Here is a 21,804-nt window from a genome sequence, read left to right on the forward strand (position 1 = left end):
ATCTTTTAGTAATGTCAGAAGCTGCAGCCATAAATTACCAAGAACGTGACTGTCTAAATGAGCTGGACAAGGAGAACTCCAACAGACACGCTCATGTGGGAGGGGCTCAAGGAAGCTCATGAGGTCTCAACCCTACATAAAAAACTACAGACAACTAAGAATGCTAAGAGGGGGAGAAGACCACAGCGATTGGCTACCCAATCAGTAAACCTGAAAACGTAAATATACAAGAAACACTGCAGACTTTGTAGATTGTAATTACATATTTAGGAATACACATACACACACCAACAATTAATGAAAAGAGACCATGAATTTGAAGGAGAGTGGGGAGTATACTGGATGGAGGAAAGGGAGAGAGGAAAGAAAGGGAAAAGAAAAGAACTGCACTGTGGATTATTATGTATTACGGTAAGAATTGTATTTGTTGGAGCTGGGAACATGGCTCGTGATTAAGGGTGTTTGCTGCACAATTGCAGGGACCTGAGTTCTGATCTCAGAAACCCACATAACAAGCTGAGCATGGTCTTGACTATGCCTGTAACTACAGTCCTATGCGGGGTAGACAGGACTGACAGGGCTGAGTAGCTGAAAACACAAGAGCTCTAAGTTCAGGGAGAAAGCCTGCCTCAAAAGAATAAGGTAGTGATAGAAAAAACAACAATGCCCCCTCTGGTTTCTGCATGACAGCACGTGCCACGTGCGCACTCACAAAAAGTCAGTTTTGGATTTGGTTTTTTGTTTTGTTCTTTCTTTCGTTTTTAATTCATTTTTTTTTTTTTGAGACAGGCTTTTTATTACATAGCCTTGGTTAGCCTGGCCTGGAATTTGTTATATAAACCCGGAACTCAGAAATCTACCTGCTTCTGCCTCTTCCTCTTAAGTGCTGGAATTAAAGGTGAGTCCCTAGACCCCACCAACACACAAAAGCAATTTCATTTTAAAAATTCACCTGTCATTCCACTATACTCATAATTAACACAATCAATTTCCAACACATTAAGAAGCATGCAGTATGTACCTGTTTCACAAAAGGTAATGAGGAATGTGGCGACCTTACCTACTGAGGTCAGGTTTTCGTAGTTCTCCAGCATCACCTCTCTGTATAGGTTTCTCTGAGTCAGGTCCAGTAAAGTCCACTCGTCTTGGGTGAATTCCACAGCCACATCATCGAAGGTCACTGAATCCTAAGACATTACACACATGTTGGTTTAAGCCATGAACACTCTTGCTAGTACTCAATGGAAAATTAGGAAGGTGGACCTAATACCTATCCATGGTTCTCAGATCAGCCTCAATCCAGCTGCAGGAACCAATGGTCCCAGGAACTCTCCAAGCTCACTCTGCTGACCTACTGTCACATGACTTTAGCAGCATTTCATAAGCATGATTTCTACCAGCACAGCCAGCCAGACGCTCTTCTGGCCCGACTGTCTCATTGCAGTACATTCCTAAGCCAACTGCAGATATCTAATAAGTAGATCATCTGAGAAAACGGTGCTCTTGCCAGTCTTATCATATGCCAGAACACTCAAGAAAACAAAAAAACATACAGGTATCACATGAGGCTCAGGATTAGTAAGTAGAGGTCTATGACTACAACCCCCAACACAGAGGAGGAAGGTTGAGACTAGTCAGACTATTGAGTTCAAGGTTAGGCTATATAGCCAGACCTTAAATAAAACAAAGAAATAAAAAAGATTACCTAGTGGAGTTGGGGGTATAGCTCAGTGGTAAAGCATGTGCCCAGCATGGGTGAAAAGGCCTTGGTGCAATCCCCAGCCAAGCAAACACAGTAAGCACCAATTACAGAAATGCTGGTATGGTTTGCAAGGTAATGTCACCAATATAAGGCTCTGCTCCCCAGGAAAATTTGCCAGACACGCTTTAACCCCTAGGGAAAATGCATTTCCTTTAAATGCATTTCCTGGAGGCTGAGTCTGTCTAGAGTCTAGACTCCAGTCTGTCTAGATCACAGGTGAAAAGTTCTATTTGGTAGAATGATATTCTTTCTTTTTACCTGGTAACAATTCGCCTGGTTGTCAGTCACTGTCCCTTCTACCTCTGTGTTTTCTTCATAGATGTAGATAGGCTCTCTAGAAAGAAGGCCTGATAGGAAAGAAAGACGGCATCAAATCCCAGAGCCATGAAGTCATTTCACTCTAGTATGACATTCCCCTGTCATCTGCACGCTCATCATACCACACAAATACATGTTCCTACCAAGAAATGCCAAAGCACTCCCGTCTCCCCTGGAGTCAGGGAAGCAGGCTAGGAACTGCTACCTGCTGAGGAAGGGAGTGTTCTCACTTAGTAGAGAAACTTAAGGTGTGGAAAAAACCTGACTCTGGGGCGGTGAGATGGCACCATCAGGATAGTCCGAGTGCTCGGACCTGATGCCCAGAGTCTGATCCCAGGATTCCACAACAGGAGAAAATTGACTCCCAAAAAAGTCCTCTGACTTCCACATGTACCCTCACTCACACAAATACACACACACAATAATAATTAAATAAAACAAAAAGTAAAAAGAAAAACAAGACTCTAAGTTGCCCCTGGTGACAGAACTCATAACAGTTATGCAGCACCTCTTCGGAAAGCACACACACCGGGACCTAAGTCAGAGCACTATTATGTGACCCATTTCAGCTCTTTGTGAATGAACACACAAGACTACTGAAGCCCTGCCCACTGGACTCTGCTGTGTTTTAGAGACCTAAAACAGTCTAAAAAAGAGCTTCAACAAGGACTTACCATGGGACAAATCAATGGCTGCCATCCCGTGATGCTGATGGTGAAATGTGCCTGAACACTCCCTTCCCTGATGCCAAGATCACTTCGGGACAGCTTATGAATCTAAGTGGACAGAGGCAATCTCCATTCCTCTTAATACAGGGTTATATGGAGTCCTGTTCACATCAATCATTAATCAACAACATCGAACGTCAGTCAGCAACATCACACAATAGTGCTCACTCTCTGCAGATAATACATGTGAAACCCACCGGCAACATCTACTTACTAACAATACCCATACTCATTTACATTTATTAGTTTTGTCAGAAGTTGTGCTAGCACCTTTACGTATCTAACTCCCATGTTATCATAACCATCCTACACAGTAGATATCAGTAGATATGTTACCCACACTAAACACCCACATCCAGGCAGCACTAGTAATCAGTCTAGTATTACCTCCTTGTAAATGAACTGAGACTTGATGAAGCTGAGTTTGTCCAGAAAGTTTGATTTCCTATGACCACTATTGATCCCTAACATAACCAAACATGAACCCACCACAGCAATACACAGGATTCACTACTCCATATGTAAATGACTACTTCATAGCTACATATTATGACTTAATATGTAATAAAAAAACTAAAACTGAAATGTTTTTAAAAATTAACATGACTGCTATTTGTCAACTCTTAAGTATGTTTGGTGCAAGGCCTGATGTCACACACTTGATACTAGCACTTAAGAGGCAAAGGCAGGAAGACTGTAAGTTAGGGCCTCAACCACATAAAGATACCAAGTCTTAAGAAACAAAAAATGGGGGAGTAGGGGTGGCACATGCCCTAAATCCCAGCACTCGGGAGGCAAAGGCAGGCAGTTCTCTGTGAGTTTGAGGCCAGCCTGACCTTCCTGGACAGCAAGGGCTACACAGAGAAACCCTGTCTCAAAAAACAAAAACAAGCCGGGCGGTGGTGGCGCACGCCTTTAATCCCAGCACTCGGGAGGCAGAGGCAGGCGGATCTCTGTGAGTTCGAGACCAGCCTGGTCTACAAGAGCTAGTTCCAGGACAGGCTCCAAAGCCACAGAGAAACCCTGTCTCGAAAAAACAAAAAAAAAAAACAAAACAAAAAAAAAAAAAAAAAAACAAAAACAAGAAGTTTGGAAAACCTTGTCTATTTGAATCTATCTTACTTTTCTTTCTTTTTTAAGGAAAGTATCTCATATAGTGTGTTGTAAGGGCTGGCCTTGAACTCACCATGCAGCTTCTGATCCTTCTACTTCTAACAGCTACTAGAACTGCAAATGCATCCACCATTCTGGTTTATGTGGTGCTGGGAACTCAGGCCTTGTGTATGCTAGCCAAACACTCTATCATGGGGCTACATACCCAGTCTCGTGTGTGACTGTAAACTGTACTCAGGGCCTCATGTAACCTAAACACATACTCTACCACTAATCTATACACCCAGGTTCCAAATCTTTTAAAACTACTAACCTCATTATCATAAACATAAATCAAATGTCTGGAAAAGAAAGTAAGCATCTAAATTTTCTGTTATGTACTAAAATGGTATTTTCAATATATGGGTTAAAAATAAAAAACATTATTACAAATAATCTTACCTCTTCTATTTCATTTACTGTAGGTACTGGAAGTTTATTTCAGGTCTGGCTTATTCTTTAATTCTTTCAGCAAATTATTAGGAAGTCCTATTCCTGTGGTAGGCATGAGCAGAGCAGGGAAGGATACAGAAAATATCCTGTTCTGTAAAGATCTAGAAGTCCTATGGGGAAATATAATCATAACATAAGTGCTACAGGGAAAATCAAGCAGGGGAGGAGAAAGTCCTGCATATATATATACACAAAGAAAGCACAAAACTGCAAACTGGTTTGGGACAAGATAGTAACACAAAAAGAAAACTAACACTGGCTGTATCATCTTTGACCAAGAGATTAGAATAAGAATTGACAGGGATTTTGTTTTTTAAAGGAACTGAGGGCAAGAGAGATGGTTCAGTGGTTAAGAGCACTGCCTGCTCTTCCAGAGGACCTGGGTTCAATTCCCAGCACCCACATGGCAGCCCACACTATCTGCAGAACACATCCAACATTTGCCTCTGACCTCTGCACACGCACGCGCACACACACCATACACACACACACAAGCTCAGAGCACATTTCAAGCACTAGGGTCTTGGTTGGAAACACTAGAATCATACATAAATGCCCTTTCCTGTTCATACTGGCACAGAGTCAAGGACTGGCCGGAATCCGCCCAGCTCTTTAGAATGCAGACCTTTTAAAGTAAAGAGTAACAGGAGTTTTAGAAATAATACAAGTATTAAGTTTGCCTTTTTTCTTCTCTATCCAGCCTCCTGCCCAAACTCACAGTCCTGCCTCTACCTTCTGAGTGCTGGCATGTACCGAAGTCCTTCTTCTCATGATGCTAAACCACTGAAGCTAAATCCCCAGTCAGAGAGGTTGATGTTTTTGTTTTCAAGTTTTTCTCCATTTCTTCAACAATTTCCTTCATTTTTTCTTTTATTGTTACCTTGTTGTATTTTAAAGATGAACTGTGGTGACTGAGCTGCACTGTCAACTATGGCTCCTGTCTTGGGAGGCCGAACACACGCTTTAGCTGCCAGCAGCCAACGCTGGGATAGAACGTAAGCGCTCATGCGCGGTAGCTAAGTACGTTCCCACAATATCCCCAACCATGACGGTATGTTTTGTTGAGATATTATCTTATTCCATAGCCCAAGCTGATCTCAAGCTTACAGTAATTCTCCTGTCTCAGCTTTCCAATGGATTTGTAAAATGGCTCATTGGGTAAAGGTAGTTGCCATCAAGTCTGACAACCTGAGTTTGATTCCCAGATCCTACATGATGAAGAAAGATAGTCAATTTCTCCAAACTGTTCTCTGGCCTCAACATATATGCCATAGCATGAGCATACCTCACTATACCCATAAAATAAATAAATGGAAAAAGCTCTTTGATTTACTTATAAGTACTCTTTTGATGTACTTGCCTGTCAGACATATGTGGAAGCCAGAGATTGCTATTTGGCATCTTCCTCTATGGCTCTTATTTTTTGAGACAGTATTTCTCACTAAATTTAGACCAGACTGCATTCTAGACTGGCAGGGCAGTGGGCTCCAGGAGTCCAACAGTCTCTGCTTCCCTCTAGTACTGGAGTTACAGCCACATCACCACATCCAGCGGATGTTTTAACATTAGTACTAGGGACTCAAACCCACCCACGTTCCCTGCTTGCAAAGCCATCTCCCCAGTCCTCAGATAAAGTCTTTTAAATGTGCTTAACACTCAACTCCACCATCTAAGACCTGCCAGGTGTGATGATGAACACCTATAATTCCTGCACAAAGGAGGCTGAGGCAGACGTTCACAGGTTTGAAGCTGCCTTGGCTACATAGCACGACTGATCCAAAACAAATAATAAATTAATGAATTTTTGAAAAATTTAGAAGGAGGAAACACTACAAGGTTATTAGTGCAAACACACAAAATCTAACAGGACAAATGACAACCATGATCAATATCAAATGTTTCTCAAGAGAAAATTAGGGCATTGATCAATATATTGTAAACTGGAGAGTGAGTCTTCATGAGATCTTCGAGGATCACTCTGTCTGGCAAAAAAAAAAAAAAAAAAAAAAAAAAAACAACTTATACTGGAGAAATGATGTGAACTGAAGATTTATTCACAGGTGCTAGAGAGAAACACCACACAGAAAAACAGGGAACCACACAGAACAAAGGAGCTGTAGCAAACTGGAGGACAGCTGAGAGAAAGTGAAGGCCTACAGAAAGGTTCGTGTCAGAAGCACGATTCCTAAAACTGCATGTTCAGAGGCAGGGTTTGAGACTGACGGCTCCAGAAGGCTCTGGCCTCATCAGTGCTTCTGTCACGTGAGGAAATATCCCCACTGAAGTGGCTTGAAGAAAAATGTACTACAGCTCGCAGTTCTAGAGCACAGTCGACCACGGCCAGGTCCCGACAGCAGGACCTGAGGCAGCTGGTCCCACTGCACTCGCAGTCAGGAAGCAGGCAATGGATACTGCTGCTCAGTACTTACCTCCCAGTCCAAGACAGAACCCATGCCGTGTATTCAGGGTGCCCCCACCCAAATCTACCTTATCTAGACAATCTCTCCCAGGTATACCCAGAGGCTCATTTCCTGGACAATTTTAGGTATTATGAGGTAGAAAATCAGTATCAACCATCACAGGCAGCCTTGCTGAAAGATGGTAGATATTTCCGGGAGACCCAGTTGGAGGAAGTAGGTCACTGGGGACTCCCTTTGACGGGTGTGTCTTGTCCTTGGCCCCATCCTGTCGTTTTTCCTGTTCTGGCTGCCAAGAGGTACAACACAACCTCCTTCACCATGCTCTTGCATCTTGATGCTCAGTCTCACCTAAAGCCTAAATCCACGGGGCAATGAGATCAAGGACTGAAACTTCTAACAATGTGCCTAAATCCATCTTTCCGTGAGAGCAATGTTGCACATTTCTCTCGCATTTCTGTCACTGACAAACACAGGAGTCTTTCCTGGGAGTCTGGGAGGAACATACATGCAAAAGTTGTAGAGGGATTTAATTGATAAGCAGGTCACGATCGATGGTGGCAATGAAAACAATGGCTGAGGGATACTGAGGCATCAAGAAAGTACGAAGGTTTAACTTTACAGTGGCTCGGCAGTTGGAAGCATTGGCTGCTCTTCCAGTCACTATGTGCTAACCCGCACAGTGGCTGACATGTTCTCCTCTGGTCTCCATGGGCACCATGTATGAAGTGTACAGACATATATGAGGGCAAAACAATTGCCCTCATAAAACAAATAAAGGTTTAGAACAAATGTATAAGCTGTGCAGTGGCGGCGCACACCTTTAATCCAACATTTGTGAGGCAGAGGCAGGCGGATCTCTGTGAGTTTGAGGCCAGCCTGGTTTATACGAGCTAGTTCCAGAACAAGCTCCAAAGCTACAGAGAAAATTAAAAAAAAAACCTTGAAAAAAATAAATAAAACAGGGGCTGGAGAGATGGCATTGACTGCTCTTCCAGACGTCCTGAGTTCAATTCCCGGAAACCACATGGTGGCTCACAACCATCTGTAAAGAGATCTGCTGCCCTCTTCTGGCCTGCAAGTATACATGCAAGCAGAACACTGTATATGTAATAAATAAATCTTTTAAAAAATAAAAATAAATAAAAAAATCAAAATTATACAACATGGGGGGGGGGGTCTGGAGAGAGGGCTCAGTGGTAAAGAGCACTGGCTGATTTTCCTAAGGATCTAGGTTCAATTCCCAGCACCCACATCAGGCAGATCAAAGGAAACATGACACTTTCTTCTGGTCTCTGCAGACATCTGCACTGACATGTACATCTCTACATGTAATTAAAAATAAAAGTCTTTAAAAAAGTTTTTATAATGCAAGTGGCCAGGGATATACCAGCTAGTGGTGCTTGCAGAGAATCACAAAAGCCTAGATTACACTCCTAACACTACCTAAACCAGGCATAGCAGTACAAACCTCTAATCCCAGTACTTAGGAGGTAGAGGAAGGAGGATTAGAAATTCAAGGTCATCCTTAGCTACATAGTTCAAGACTAGTCTGGGCTACATGAAGCATCACCTTTGAAAACTGAAAGTTACAATACAAATTGTGCCTGGAAGCTGAAAAGCAAAGATTGACTCTGAGGCCAGCAAGAGGAAAATACAAGATCCTGTCACACAAAAAGAAAATAGGTAGAGCTCATTGGCAGAACACTTGCCTAGTATTCTTGAGGCAGAGGATGTCATGATCAGCACCACAAAAATATACAATCAAAGTATACAATAAACTATGCAATGCAGGGGCCAGAGATGGCTCAGAGGTTGAAAGTATTTGCTACTCTTCAGGAAGGATCTGGGTTCGATTCCTAGCACCTACATAGCATCTCACAACCATCTGTGACTTTAATTCCAGGGAACTTGACACTCTCTTCTGGCCTCTGAAAGCACTTCATGCACAGACATACATTCAGGCAAATAAAATTAAATACAAATAAAATTAAAATTTTAATTAAAAACACTCTACACAATGTATTTAGTGAAGAATTAAGAATATGAAAGGTGGGATGGAGGGATCTCTTTGGACTCAAACGAAAGGCACACTCTTAAGCTTCCAGGACACCCTGAGCTTCCTTGACCAGGGAAGCACTATGCCCATTATGCTCAAAAGACAATCTCTGACCTACTTGAAAACCCTCATTCCGGAGAGATATCTGGAAACAGGGAGCTCATTTTTCTAATGAACTTTCAAAAGCATTTGCTGTTGTTACTAAACTCACAACTATTAAAAAACTCAGGGACAATCTACTGTACAACACAAAAGCCACTACCCCACACAATAGAACTGTGTGCTAGAAATACAGGCCTCGACACACCATGTTGTACAACACATCCACTGAACACAACTAACAGGTGAGACAGCCTGTGGAGGGTGTGGGTATGAGTATGTGTATGTGACTATATGTAAGACATGTGAACATGCTGAAGCCAGAGGAGAATGAAAGAATGTCCTTTGACCAGTGTACACACAAATATATGCACATCCACAAAATAAGGAAGTCACCTTTGGCTAATGAGTGAGTTCTAGGCTAGCCTGAGATACATGAGACCCTGCCTCCAAAAATTAATTTTTGTATCCTTAATAAATCCTTGTAGAACTTTTCCCAGGTACAGACTACATAACAACAAATTAAAAGGAGGAATTAGTAGGCTGCAATATGCCTCAGTAAGGAAGAAACCCACAAGTAGATGCACATGCCCACTTACACATACACAGAGAGGGACACACATACAACTTTGGGAGGTGGTATTTGAGATAGGGTCTCACTATGTAGCCTTGGCTGGCCTGGTACTCACTATATGGACCAGGTTGGCTTGAAACTCATAGATCTGCTTGCCTGTTCCTGCCCCCAAGCACTGGGATTAAAGACTACAATACCTGGCATAAATTAATATTTTTTGAAGAAAGATTTACTTTGCTCATTTCCTGAGGGATCAGCCAGGGGTGCTTGGTGCACATGCTTGGGCAGAATATCACTGTAGCAGGAGCATCTGGTAGACAAGGTTCTTCACATATGACAGGCAGGAAGCAGAGCAACACAGTAACTAGAAGCTAAGGCAAGACACAACCCCCAAGAACATGCCCAAGCCTTTCTTCAGTCAGGTCCCATCATATTCCAAATGGTTACAAATGAAAACTTTGAATCCATCAATGGATCAAATCATTAAGCTGAAACCTTCATAATCTAATCCTTTCTGGAACCACCTTCATAGAAATACCCAGAGCTGTGCTCATTAATCGACTGGACATCACTTAATCAACTACACTGAGAGTCTCCCTTCATTTTTTCATGAACACAGCAGTTCATGAGGGATTTATGCTTGACTACATTTCCCTTAACACAACACCCACCATGCTCATCTATGTTGCTGCAAACGACAGAATTTTCTTCATTTTTAACATTTATTCCTACTTTTAGGAATTCCAGTTTTAGCCAGGCAGTGGTGGCACATGCCTTTAATCCTAGCATTTGGGAGAGAGGCAAGAGGAGAATCTCTGTGAGTCCGAGGCCAGCCTGGTCTTCAGAGTGAGTTCCAGGACAGCCAGGGCTACACAACATAATCGTTTGGGGTGGGGGGTCCAGTTTTAAATGAGAACAAAGCAAGAAAGCGCTCAGGCTGTATTATAAGCTTCTCTGGCATTTAGCTTAAATGACTTTGCAGACCAAGGAAAGCAGGGTGCTGTTAACAGTCCCTGACAAAGACCGGGAGCAAAGTCAACGGACAGTTTTCAGGTAACATGGACCAAATCTGACACCTTCTGGATGAAGCTGTTCTCAAAAGGAAAATCTTAGCCATGTCATATGATAAATGCTGAATAAACACAAGATATCAATATGCCAAATGGCTGAAATTTCCTAAAATTGAGGCACCTGACCCACCAAGCCATATATTTGGTCATGTGACAACAATCTGCCATCAACAGGAACAGTACAGAAAGCACTGTTGAGTGTGGTAGTGGTGTACACCTATAATCCGAGCACTCGGGAAGCTGAAGCACAAGAATCGGTGCCAGCCTGATGACTACACCAAGACAAAGAAGACAGTAACTGGGCTGATGGTGACTCAATGGCAGCATGCTTGCCTAGCATACACGAAGCCTTGGTCCCTTCCCTAGCACTACAGAAAACCAAGGGTAAAAACACGTGCCTACAGACTCCACACTATGAAGGTAGAGACAGGAGGATCAGGGGCTAAAGGTCATCCTTAGTGTTCAAGGCTGGCCCGGTCTACATGAGACCCAATCTCCCACAAAAAGGAAGGAAGAAAAATTACAAAATCCTAAGGTCTGTCAACTCCAGTAAGCACAAGTAAACTGTGAGAACTTGTGGCAGACTGTGTGATGGACTAGCTTAGCACTTGTTTCAGATGTCCTGAACGAGACCCACTTCACTTCACCTATGACATATCAGCACCACCGGGAAGGAGAGCAAAGAGATAACGTTCTGTGGTCCCACCCAGCTCTGGAGAGCTCTATTACCAGCAAATTACCCCAGTGCTGAGGGCTGAGGAACAAGCAAAGCAAGTGCCATGCAAGCACAAAAACCTCAGTTCAAATACCTAGAAATCATGCAAAACCAAGAAGCAACAGCAGCATGGCTGTCTGTAATCCAGGGTGCCTACAGGAGGTGGGAAGGAGAGACAGAAGCAGCCCAGAAACACCAGAAAGCCCATTGAACATAGTGAAAAAACAGACTCAAAACAAGGTAGAAGGCAAGGACCCGCAGCTAAGTTTGCCAATCACACATTCATACATATGCACTCACTCACCCCATACATAGATATATACACATGCACCTACACACCCATATACATATATACACACACGCACCCACACACCCATAGATATATACACACCCCATATACAGATATATACACACGCACCCACACCCATATAGATATATACACACACACCATATACATATATATATACACACGCACCCACGCACCCATATACATATATATATATATATACATACATACATATACAGACACACACACACACACAGACACACACACACACACACGGAGAGTTTTTAAGTGAATGGATAAAATATATAGTTTTAAAAAAAATCCTCTCAGTAAAGAATCTCAGTGTGTTTGTTATCTGCCTTGCCAGGAGGCCCATCATGAGGAATTGCCAATCATTCGTTAAGGGTACAAAGACCAAAATGGTGCTAAGAACATCTGTATGAGCATGGGGGCACACACCTGTAACCACAACACTTGGATAGCTAAGGAATTCCAGGTCAGCCGGGGCAACACAGTGAAACTGTCTCCATCTGTCTGTCTCTGTCTCTCTCTCTCACACACACACAGAGCAGATTATGACCTGCCTGAATCCCATCACAGGTGACCTAAGAGAACCCAATCACTGGGTCAGGAATGCAGTCAGTGGCACAGAGTGCTCATCTCCCAAGTTCAGGGCCTGGGTCAGCCTCAGCACAGGGTAAAAGCAGACTTATCTGAGTTGTTTGCATTGTACCTTGGAATTCCTCCTCCTACTCTAACTAGCCCTTCACCTCCCTGGAGGAAAATCCAGAGTAACTTAACCCCTGAGACTCTTGACTGACACACCCAAGGGGCTGGAATTGTTCCATGGGTGACAGCCAGAAATCTCCCCTGCCAAGATGAACTGCCAGAGGGTCCTAAAGGGACCAGGCAGTTTGAAAATGTCCTTATCAGCTTCCACATATTCCACTTGGGGGATCCCAAGGAACTAGCTGGGTATATTGACAAAGCTCAAAGAGTTGTGGGCTAGGGAGATAAATCAGCAGGCAAAGGTGCTTGTGGCAAGGCCTAATGACCTCTCTGGGACCCACTGGGGAAGAGAGAAATGATTCCTTAAAAGTTGACCTCTGACCTCCACAGGTAAGCTGAGGCACATCCTCTAGACATACAAAAATAAAATCTAATTCTAAAACACTGTAAGAGTTCCTAATACTAAATCAATCAAGACGTGTGTGTGTGTGTGTGTGTGTGTATATATATATTGCTGACTGAATAGGTTATGGGGGAAACAATTTCAAAAACTCCTGGCAGCATCCATGAAATTCCTGTGTCCACACTATAAAAGGTATGCTTCTGTGTGTAAAATGGAAGCAAATGCATTTCCTATCAGTACAACTTGCCAAGTTCTAAACTGGAAAAAAAAAATGGACAGATACGAGTAGCTGCTCTGTGGTAAAACACTGATTCTCTGCAGTAAACAGAAAAAGTCAAAGGCAGGACAAGAATATACATGAACAGACAGACACACACATACTTCTGTCTCTTGTTTTTCATATGTATATCCATCCATGTTCACACATGGGGCACTGTTATCAGTCAGGGTTCTCTAGAGGAACAGAATTTACAGAATGAATATCAGGAGAAGGTATGCCCCAGATTAAAGGGAGATCTTTCCCTCCCCACAAGAGCTGGATTAAAGGTGTTTCTTCCCACCTCAAAATAGCCAGATTAAAAGTGGGTCTTCACACTTCAAGTGATTTAATTGAGAAACATATCCCTTGGGGCCGGAAAGATGGCTCAGTGTTAAGAACAATGACTGCTCTTCCAGGGGACCTGGATTCAATTCCCAGCACCCACATGGCAAATCACAACTGTCTGTAACTCCAATTCCAGGGGATCTGATATCCTCACACAGACATGCATGTAGGCAAAACACTAATGTACATAAAATAAAATTAAGTAAATATTTTTAAGGAAGGAAGGAACAGAGAGAGAGAGAGAGAGAGAGAGAGAGAGAGAGAGAGAGAGAGAGAGAGATCCTTCACAGGCATACCCAGCAGCTTGGGTTTTCATGAATTCCAGATGTAGTTGACAACCAAGAATTGCCATCACAGGCATGAATGTAGGTGCAGCTGAGTATGTTAATGAGAAGGCCTGAATTTGATTATAAAGAGTCTTCCTCCATTGCTCTCCATCTTATTGAGAGCTTGCTGATTCAGCTAGTCTAACTAGCCAGCTTACTCAAAAGATCCTTTTATCTCTGCCTCCTGACTAAAATTATAGACTGGCTGCCACACCCACCCAACATTTATGTAGGCTCTAAGGATCCAAACTCCATTCTCCAGAACCCAGAAAGGGCTTTAACCATCTTCCCAACCCAAGATTCAGTGTTCTGGTACACAGTAGATGTCCCTGGAGTCCCTGGGCAACAGGCTCCATAAACCTTGCAGATCCCAAAATATGCAGACGATATGTTAAAAAAAAAAAAAAAAACCACATATTATTTGTGTATCACTTATGTACTTCTTGATATGAAAGCATCACCAGATTACTCACAATATCTAGAGCAGCTTTTAGAATGTAGCGCTATTGGCAAAGTACTTGCCTACCATGCATGAAGCCCTTGGTTCAATCACTGGACAGCAAAGCATAAACCAGTACTGGCATATGCCTGTAATCTCAGCATTAGGAGGTGTAGACAGAAGATCAGGAGTTCAAGATTATCCCTGGATAGAGTTCAAGGCAAGCCTGAGCAGCAAGAGAGCCTGACGCAAAGAACAAAACAAAAAGCCCTACTACAATATACATGCTATGTGGTTGTTATGCTATATTAAGAAAATAGTGATAAAAAAGTCTTTACTTATACAATATTGATGCAACCACTGAGTCAGGAAAAGATAGCAGGCAGCTGTAACACCAGCACTTAGGAGGCTGAGGAGGGAGGAGTCCAAGTTCAAGGCTAGCCTAGACTACACGGTGAGGACAGCCTCAGCTATATAGTGAGACTATTTTCACCCAACATACCTGCACACCCACCCCACCCCAAGAAAACAGCACATGGGTATGGTGATGTGTGTGTGTAGGTCAGCATGTAGAAAGAGGACAGCGAATGTGAGGCTATTCTGAGCTACGGAGCAGAAGTCCCTCTCAAAAAAAGATGCAACAAATGCCTACATCACATACATCAAACAATGGAACACTTTCTTCTGACATCGAAGGCTAGATCAGGACTTTACATGGCATGGTCTCCCCCACAGAATGAGTGGGAGAACACATAAGTACACATGAAATTGGCTTTAAGCCAAGAATTTTTGCCTTCAGTTCCCTTTTAGAAAGGTATTCCTCAGATGACACTGGAAATAAAGACTGTCACCTGGTCATTTGAGCTGTGTCTAGCACCAAATACCTAATCAAAAGGCAATGGGGCACTAACCCACTGGCTACATCGTTTGTTACCAACTAACAAAGGAAATCTGGAGTCCAATATACTCCCATGGTGCATAAAGTTAACAGAAAGTTACAACTAAAAACAAAACAAAGGAAAGGGGCTGCAGAGATGGTTCAGTGGTAGGGAGTGTGCATGCACTGCTCTCAGAGAGAATCAGAGTTCAATTCCCAGCACCCATGTTGGCAGCTCACAACTCCAGGGAGACCCAACTCCACTGGCTTTTGGAGACACACACACACCTAAAAATCTATAAAGAGAAAGGAAGAGAATGAACATATTCTTGTTAAGGAAATATGGAAACAACTGAAAAGCAGCTATGGCGGGAGGGGGATTAAAGCCAGGGGGTGGCACACAGCTGTACTCCTAACAACTGGGAATCTGAGGCAGGAGGATAGGAACTCAAAGCCAGCCTAAGCGACATGACAGGAGCTGCAGTCTTTTTCCACTGGATTGTAATAACTCCCAAACATTCAATCTCTCTTCCATTTTTCTTTGCAAACACTGGAGATTAAATGTTTTATTCTCCTTCAGAAACAAAGTCTCATTATATAGCCCGCACTGACCTCACTCACAGTCCTGCCACTGCCAGGTTCACCTTATAATTCAGCTGCCATTTCTGATATTGGGGATGGAACCTAAGGCCTCCATGTGCTACCACTGAGAGTCAACCCTCTTTTTTACTTATTCTGAAACAGTCGCACTAAGTTGACTAGGCTGGCATTGAACTCACATTATAACCCTTGATGACCTTGAATTTTCAATCTTCTTATCCTACTTCCCAGTAGCTGGGATTACAAGACTGAGTCACCAGTCCTAGCTCTAATTTAACCTCTGGGTAATACTACTACTCATTCAGAATGTGTCTAAACATGAGGATTAATGAATATGGTTTGTGATAGTGATATCATGTCTACAGGGGACTGTTTGTCCTCACTCTGGGGAAGAGTTACAACTTCCTTTGTATTTTCTTAGCTGGAATACAGACTTGTTTAATTACTATTAAAAATGTCAAACACATGCAAAAGAGCTGAACAACCCCATTACGGACTGTTGCAGGACACCTCAAGTTTTCCTTCAACACATGCTTTAGTACAACACTAGTTCTCCCCCTTCCACCTTTGCTGCTTGCTATGTAGCTCAGGCTGGCCCTGAGCTGCACCTGCCTATCTTCCAGGTGTTACGATTACAGGTATTTATCATCATACTGAGTCATGTGAGATTTTAAGTCAGTGAATATGTTAAATACACTAATTAGTAAGTATACACATGTTCTCTTTTTATTTTTTTAAACAAGTGTTTTCTAATAAAGTCAAATCCATGACTCGACAGAGGCAGGCTTTCTTGAGTGGAGGACAGAAATGTAGCTTGGTAATACAGCACCTGACTAGCCTTCACAAGGTTCTGAATTCCAAGGGTACAAAAAGGAGATGTCAAAGAAACTCATCTGTGTGTGTGGTATCTATCACTGATTTATTTCTCCAATTAATTTTAAGATGAGTCTCCTGTCTCCACCTGACTCCCAGAATTTCAGGAATATATACTACAGTCAAGTGTACACAGAACCAGAGATCGAACCCAGGGCAAGCAACCTGTCAGCTGAACCTTATTCCCAGCTCCCACCGCTGTTTCTCACTGAATACAATTTCAGATAACAATTGTGAATATTTTCAACAATATTCACATTTAAGTAATATTTAAATAATAGTTTTTACTTTTATACTAACACTATAAAGTCAGAATATTCAAACATTTAGCAGATACTACCTACCAACAGCTGGAATTACTTCTTCACTAAATTCTGTCACCAGCATAATGTGTACAACCTTACAGCTGTATGGTAGGAACTCCTCACTAATGTGTTTGTTTGGGTTTTCTGAGACAAGAGCTCATGCAGCCTAAGTTTACCTGGAACTCAGGATATCAATCAGGCTGGCCTAGAACTCAGGATCCTCCTGCTTCACCTTCAAAATATTCGGATTACAAGTGTTTACTATTACTACCATGCCTAGTTTCCTTTTTTTTTTTTTTTTTTTTTACTCCTTTGACACCATGAACTTTTTTTGCTTGTTTTTTGAGACAGGGTTTCTGTATATAGCTTTGAAGCTTGTCCTGAAACTCACTCTGTAGACCAGGCTGGCCTCAAGCTCAGAGATCCACCTGCCTCCGCCTCCCAAGCGCTGGGATTAAGAGTGAGCCACCAGCACCTGGCTGACACCATCAATTTTTATTCTGTCCCTTAAATGGCAAGTATAGAAAATATCATGGATATTGTCAAGCCAAAGTATAAATATCCCTTGATATTTCCAGCTACACCACACTGGCAGGGGAGTCTTCTGGTCATTTACCCTGGAGGGGTTCCAACTCGCGTCGGTATCTGTAAGCAGTCACACAGGACTGGTTCCTCCTGTAAGCAGAACTAGAACATTCATTCCCCCAGGGAAATTGAGTCCTAGTTTGGACAGGGGAAATCTGAGACAGCCTAAAAACCACTCAAAGAGGATTTGACTGTTTAGGAACAACATTTCCTTTATCACAGGTGGATTTCCTACCCTGTTTTGTTTCATTGTTGTGATTATTTTATAGGCAGGTATGAGTGTTTTGCCTGCATGCATATCTGTGCACCACTTGTATGCCTGGTGCCCATCAAGGCCAGAAGAGGGCACTAGATTCTCCTGGAACTGGAATTACAGACGGTTGTGAGCTGCCATGTGAGTGCTAGAAATCAAACCCAGGTCCTCTGCAAAAGCAGCCAGGGTTCTCAACCACTGAGTTCCATTTAGATAGGGTCTTGCTATATAGCCTTGACTGGCCTCAGACTTGCAGCAATCCTCCTGCCTGTCTCTACCATAAGACTTGTGTACCACCAAAGAAAATGAGTGGAATTATTGTCAAGCCTGGGACTGACTCTTAAGGTTCTCTCCTCCTGCACTGTACGAATATAATTAGTCACTGCCTACCATGCTCTCTACCGCCTACTTCCTTCTCTTTCAACATGGTGAGTCCTACACCCTATCATTTCGCCTCAACTTAAAACTCACTTGTCTTGGGAATGAATATGATCCAAATACGTTATATGAATGCATTAAAATGTCACAATGAAACTCATTATTTTGTACAATGAATATGTTCAAGTAAAAAGGTATATGGAACCATTACCATTGCCGAGGGGAAGGGGGTAAGAGGAGAAGCCCAGAGACCAGAGAGATGGTGAAGGCATTCGCCACCAAGCCCAAAGGTCTACAGTTCCCTGAGTTCAACTCCCAGACCCACAAAATGGAAGAATGGACTCCACTAGGTTATCTTCTGACCTCCTCACACACACCATGGCACAAACAAGCACTCATGTGGACAAAATAAAAACTAGTTTAAGAACTTAGGTAAGAAGACTGGGGGTGCAGTGATAGAGCACTTACCAAGTCCAAGGTCCAGCACCACCCCAAGGCTTTTGTCTCTGGTCCTCTCTCACACACACACACACACTCACTTTTAGTTCTCTTATGTACTCTCATATACCAATAGGATGTATTAACTCAATAGAGTATATTAACTTCCAAAACTCTGATCAATTTGTAATCCATTTATTCTGGGTTTTGAGAACAAGCTTAGGCTGGATTTCTTTCACTGCCCCCTCCCCCTTTGTAGTGCTGAGGATGAAGCCCAAGGCCTCAAATATTCTGGCAAGAGCTTTCCCACTTCACTCACTCAGCCAAAGCACCAATTAGTCTACAAAAAAAAAAAAAAAAAAAAATTAAGGGGCTGGAGAGATGGCTCAGAGGTCCTGAGTTCAATTCCCAGCAACCACATGGTAGCTCACAACCATCTGTAATGGGGTCTGGTGCCCTCTTCTGACCTGCAGGCATACACACAGACAGAATGTTGTATACACAATAAATAAATAAATATTTTAAAAAAATTAAAATGGAGAAAACTTTTTGCCTTTTTTGTTTGTTTGTTTTTGTTGTTGTTGTTGTTGTTTTTTCCCTGAGACAGGGTTTCTCTGTAGCTTTGGAGCCTGTCCTGCAACTCACTCTGTAGACCAGGCTGGCCTCGAACTCAGAGGTTGGCCTTCCTCTACCTCCCCAGTGGTGGGATTAAATGCACGCGTGCATCACCACCAGCCAGCTAGAGAATTTTTTATGCACGCGTGCATCACCACCAGCCAGCTAGAGAATTTTTTAAACAAACAAAAATGTCTACAAAAACAAACCATCAAAATATACAGAGAAATGGGGGGAAATACACACCTTCTGAAAAAATTAGCATAATAAACATCACTGCTCTAGGTTCAAAGATTCTAAAAGCCATTTGAAATTTTCAATGTAAGAACCTTGAAGAGGGGAACTGAAGAGATTAATGACTTATCGGTTAAGAGCACGTACTGTTCTTCCAGAACCTGAGATCTGGTTCCCAACACCACACCAGGTGTCTCACAACCTCCTGGAACTCCAGCTCCAAGGACCCATGCCTTTTCTGCCGTGCCGGGACAGTGCACTCGAAGGCATAAACCCGCATCCCATATATAAATATCAAATTTTTAAAAAAAATAACTTAAATATACTAAATAAACAAAAAGAAAAATGCCTTAGAGAGGTCTGGGTTTATAGCTCAGTGCTAGAGAGCTTACCCAACATACACAATGTCCTAGATTCACAAAAACAAAGAAACTTTTAAGAGATCTTAGATGCAAAAACACCCAATTTTATAACAATAAAGAATTCTGATTTCACACAAAGAAGATATTATTGTTTTCAATTCTCTGGGTTGAGACATTGACTACCGAGGTCTTACTGGATAGACAGCTTCATTTAGAGGATGCATTATCCATTTTGTCAAAGTATCATGCCTGAAATTCTCAACTTAGTTCAAATAGTTCACCATAAAACGTTTTCTTTTTCCTTAGAAAAAGCCAATCAGTACTAACCTAACAAAGCCTCCATTTTTTCAAGTCTGCAAGGAGGCACAGGCCTACAGCGGTCAGACAATAGCTAACTATTTGGGCTGGGGTGTAGCTCAGCAGGAGAGAGCTTAGCATCATGAGGTCCCGAGTTCCACCTCCAGCATCAAATGAGAGTAACTTGGTAGTCTGACTTTTTTTCGACACAAAGAGACCCGTGTAGGGTCTACGTACGTCTATATTTACATGCAGATAAATGCATCCTGCAAGGTACCTTTTTTTTTTAAAATCAGAGTGCAATATGTCTCAGGTAAACAGATGTCCCACAAAAGCGAAATTTTTGGATAAAACATTCCTTTCCACAAACACACACACCAAAAGAAAAAAGAAAAACAAAAAGCGAGGAAAAGCCTGTCCTCACCCACCTTTCGGCCAAAGCTCGGCTGCAGCAGAGAATCGCCCCGTCCGAGATCGGAAGATGCAGCGTCTCAATGTGATGCCAATGGCGGAAAGTCTATTCTTTCTGGGGAGGGAGGGAGAGAAAACAATTCCACAAAGGTTACTTTGCACAGGCTTTAGAAGAAAGGTGGATGCAAACAGCTCAGGGCTGCGTCTTGATGTGCATTCGGGCCGCAGCACCTGGAAGGGCTACAGAACCCGGAGGACGCGCGGCCCCGCGAGCACAGCTCGGCCCACCTTCCCGCCGAGGCCTACCTAGTCTTCTCCCTCCCGGTGCCGGACCCCGCACCCGCTCACCGAATCCTCCCCGAGCAGAGTGGAGAGCACCCGGACAAGCGCCGAGAAGGTCTCGGAGCCCCGAGAAAAAGGGGGGGTAGTGGGCATGACGTCACTTCCGCTTCCGGCTCGGAGATATCGGCCACGTTGGATCTCTTCAGGCCAGAGGGAAAAAAGCCTGTTTGTTCTCGCGTCTGGGCAGTCGCACCTTTCTTCGGGTGGGCTCGTAAGGGGAGTTGCGACGGAAAAAGAGCCAAAAAGTAGCCGTCCGAAGGGAGGCCTTGAAGGGCGGGGCGAGGGGCGGAACCAGGCCGGGTGTGCCGCGGTTGATGGCGGACCGGTGGGGCGAGGATGGGGGTGGGGATGCCCGATGGAGATGCTGCTGACAAAAGCTTTTCTGTCGGGCCTCTCCCTCACGCTCGCGGTGCCCTTAGCCATGTTGCATAATCTGCCAGCCCAGGAAAAATGATCCGTCTGGCCCATTCAGTCACTGCTGTTCCCAGACACCTTTCTGTCGACCTGTCTTTGTGTGCCTGGACACCGTGCTTGCACCCAGTCGTTTCCGTTGAGTTTTCAGGATAAAAGTACACGCCCTCCCCCACCTCCACCCCTACCCCCACCCCTATCCCCACCCCCACCCCCACCCCCACCCCGGGCTCAGTTTGTGGAACCCCTGCCTAACACGCCGGAAGCCCTGGAATTCATCTCCAGCGCGGGGAGATGGTGCAGGTCTTTCATTCCCAGTACTTGAAAGAGGGAGACAAGAGATTTAAAGCAATCCTCGCTGCATAGTAAATTCGAAGTCAGCCTAGGATACGTGCTACCCTGTCTCCAAAATCATAAATAAAAATGATCTTTTTGTAAATTCTGAGTCTTTTGAACTTCCTTTGTTTTTTTTTCCTCCATCCGACGTGGCTTGTTTTGGCTTTGGGGCGTGGGGGGTGTAGGCGCGCGTGTGGGAGGCGAGAGGGGGAGAAGGTAGGCGCACATTCGCGGTGTGTGCGTTTGCAGTGTGTGTGTGTGTGTGTGTGTGTGTGTGGTGTGGGGGGTGTGTGTGTGTGTTCGTTCCCCATTGAGTCGGGAGTTTGTAGCCCAGGCCAGCATTAAAGGTCGTA

General features: G+C 43.4%; 1 protein-coding gene across 3 annotated transcripts in view; it reads right to left on the reverse strand.

Moving 5' to 3' along the window:
• The window catches only part of LOC119810637 (zinc finger protein OZF-like), a 30,997-nt gene extending 10,225 nt beyond the window's left edge, over nucleotides 1-20,772 (reverse strand). The window contains exons 1-6 of one of the 3 annotated variants that reach the window (XM_038324207.1): nucleotides 20,669-20,772; nucleotides 20,380-20,477; nucleotides 4,363-4,523; nucleotides 2,755-2,909; nucleotides 2,021-2,109; nucleotides 1,061-1,187 (exon numbers count right to left, since the gene is read on the reverse strand). In XM_038324207.1, the coding sequence (XP_038180135.1) occupies nucleotides 1,061-1,187; nucleotides 2,021-2,109; nucleotides 2,755-2,779 (241 nt within the window). In that variant the 5' untranslated portion in view covers nucleotides 2,780-2,909; nucleotides 4,363-4,523; nucleotides 20,380-20,477; nucleotides 20,669-20,772. The remainder of the gene's footprint in view (nucleotides 1-1,060; nucleotides 1,188-2,020; nucleotides 2,110-2,754; nucleotides 2,910-4,362; nucleotides 4,524-20,379; nucleotides 20,478-20,668) is intronic. The other 2 variants (XM_038324208.1, XM_038324209.1) reach the window with 2 other exon arrangements.
• Nucleotides 20,773-21,804: the final 1,032 nt, after the last annotated feature.

This window comes from Arvicola amphibius, chromosome 3 (genome assembly GCF_903992535.2).
Source record: "Arvicola amphibius chromosome 3, mArvAmp1.2, whole genome shotgun sequence".
NCBI classification, from domain to species: domain Eukaryota; kingdom Metazoa; phylum Chordata; class Mammalia; order Rodentia; family Cricetidae; genus Arvicola; species Arvicola amphibius.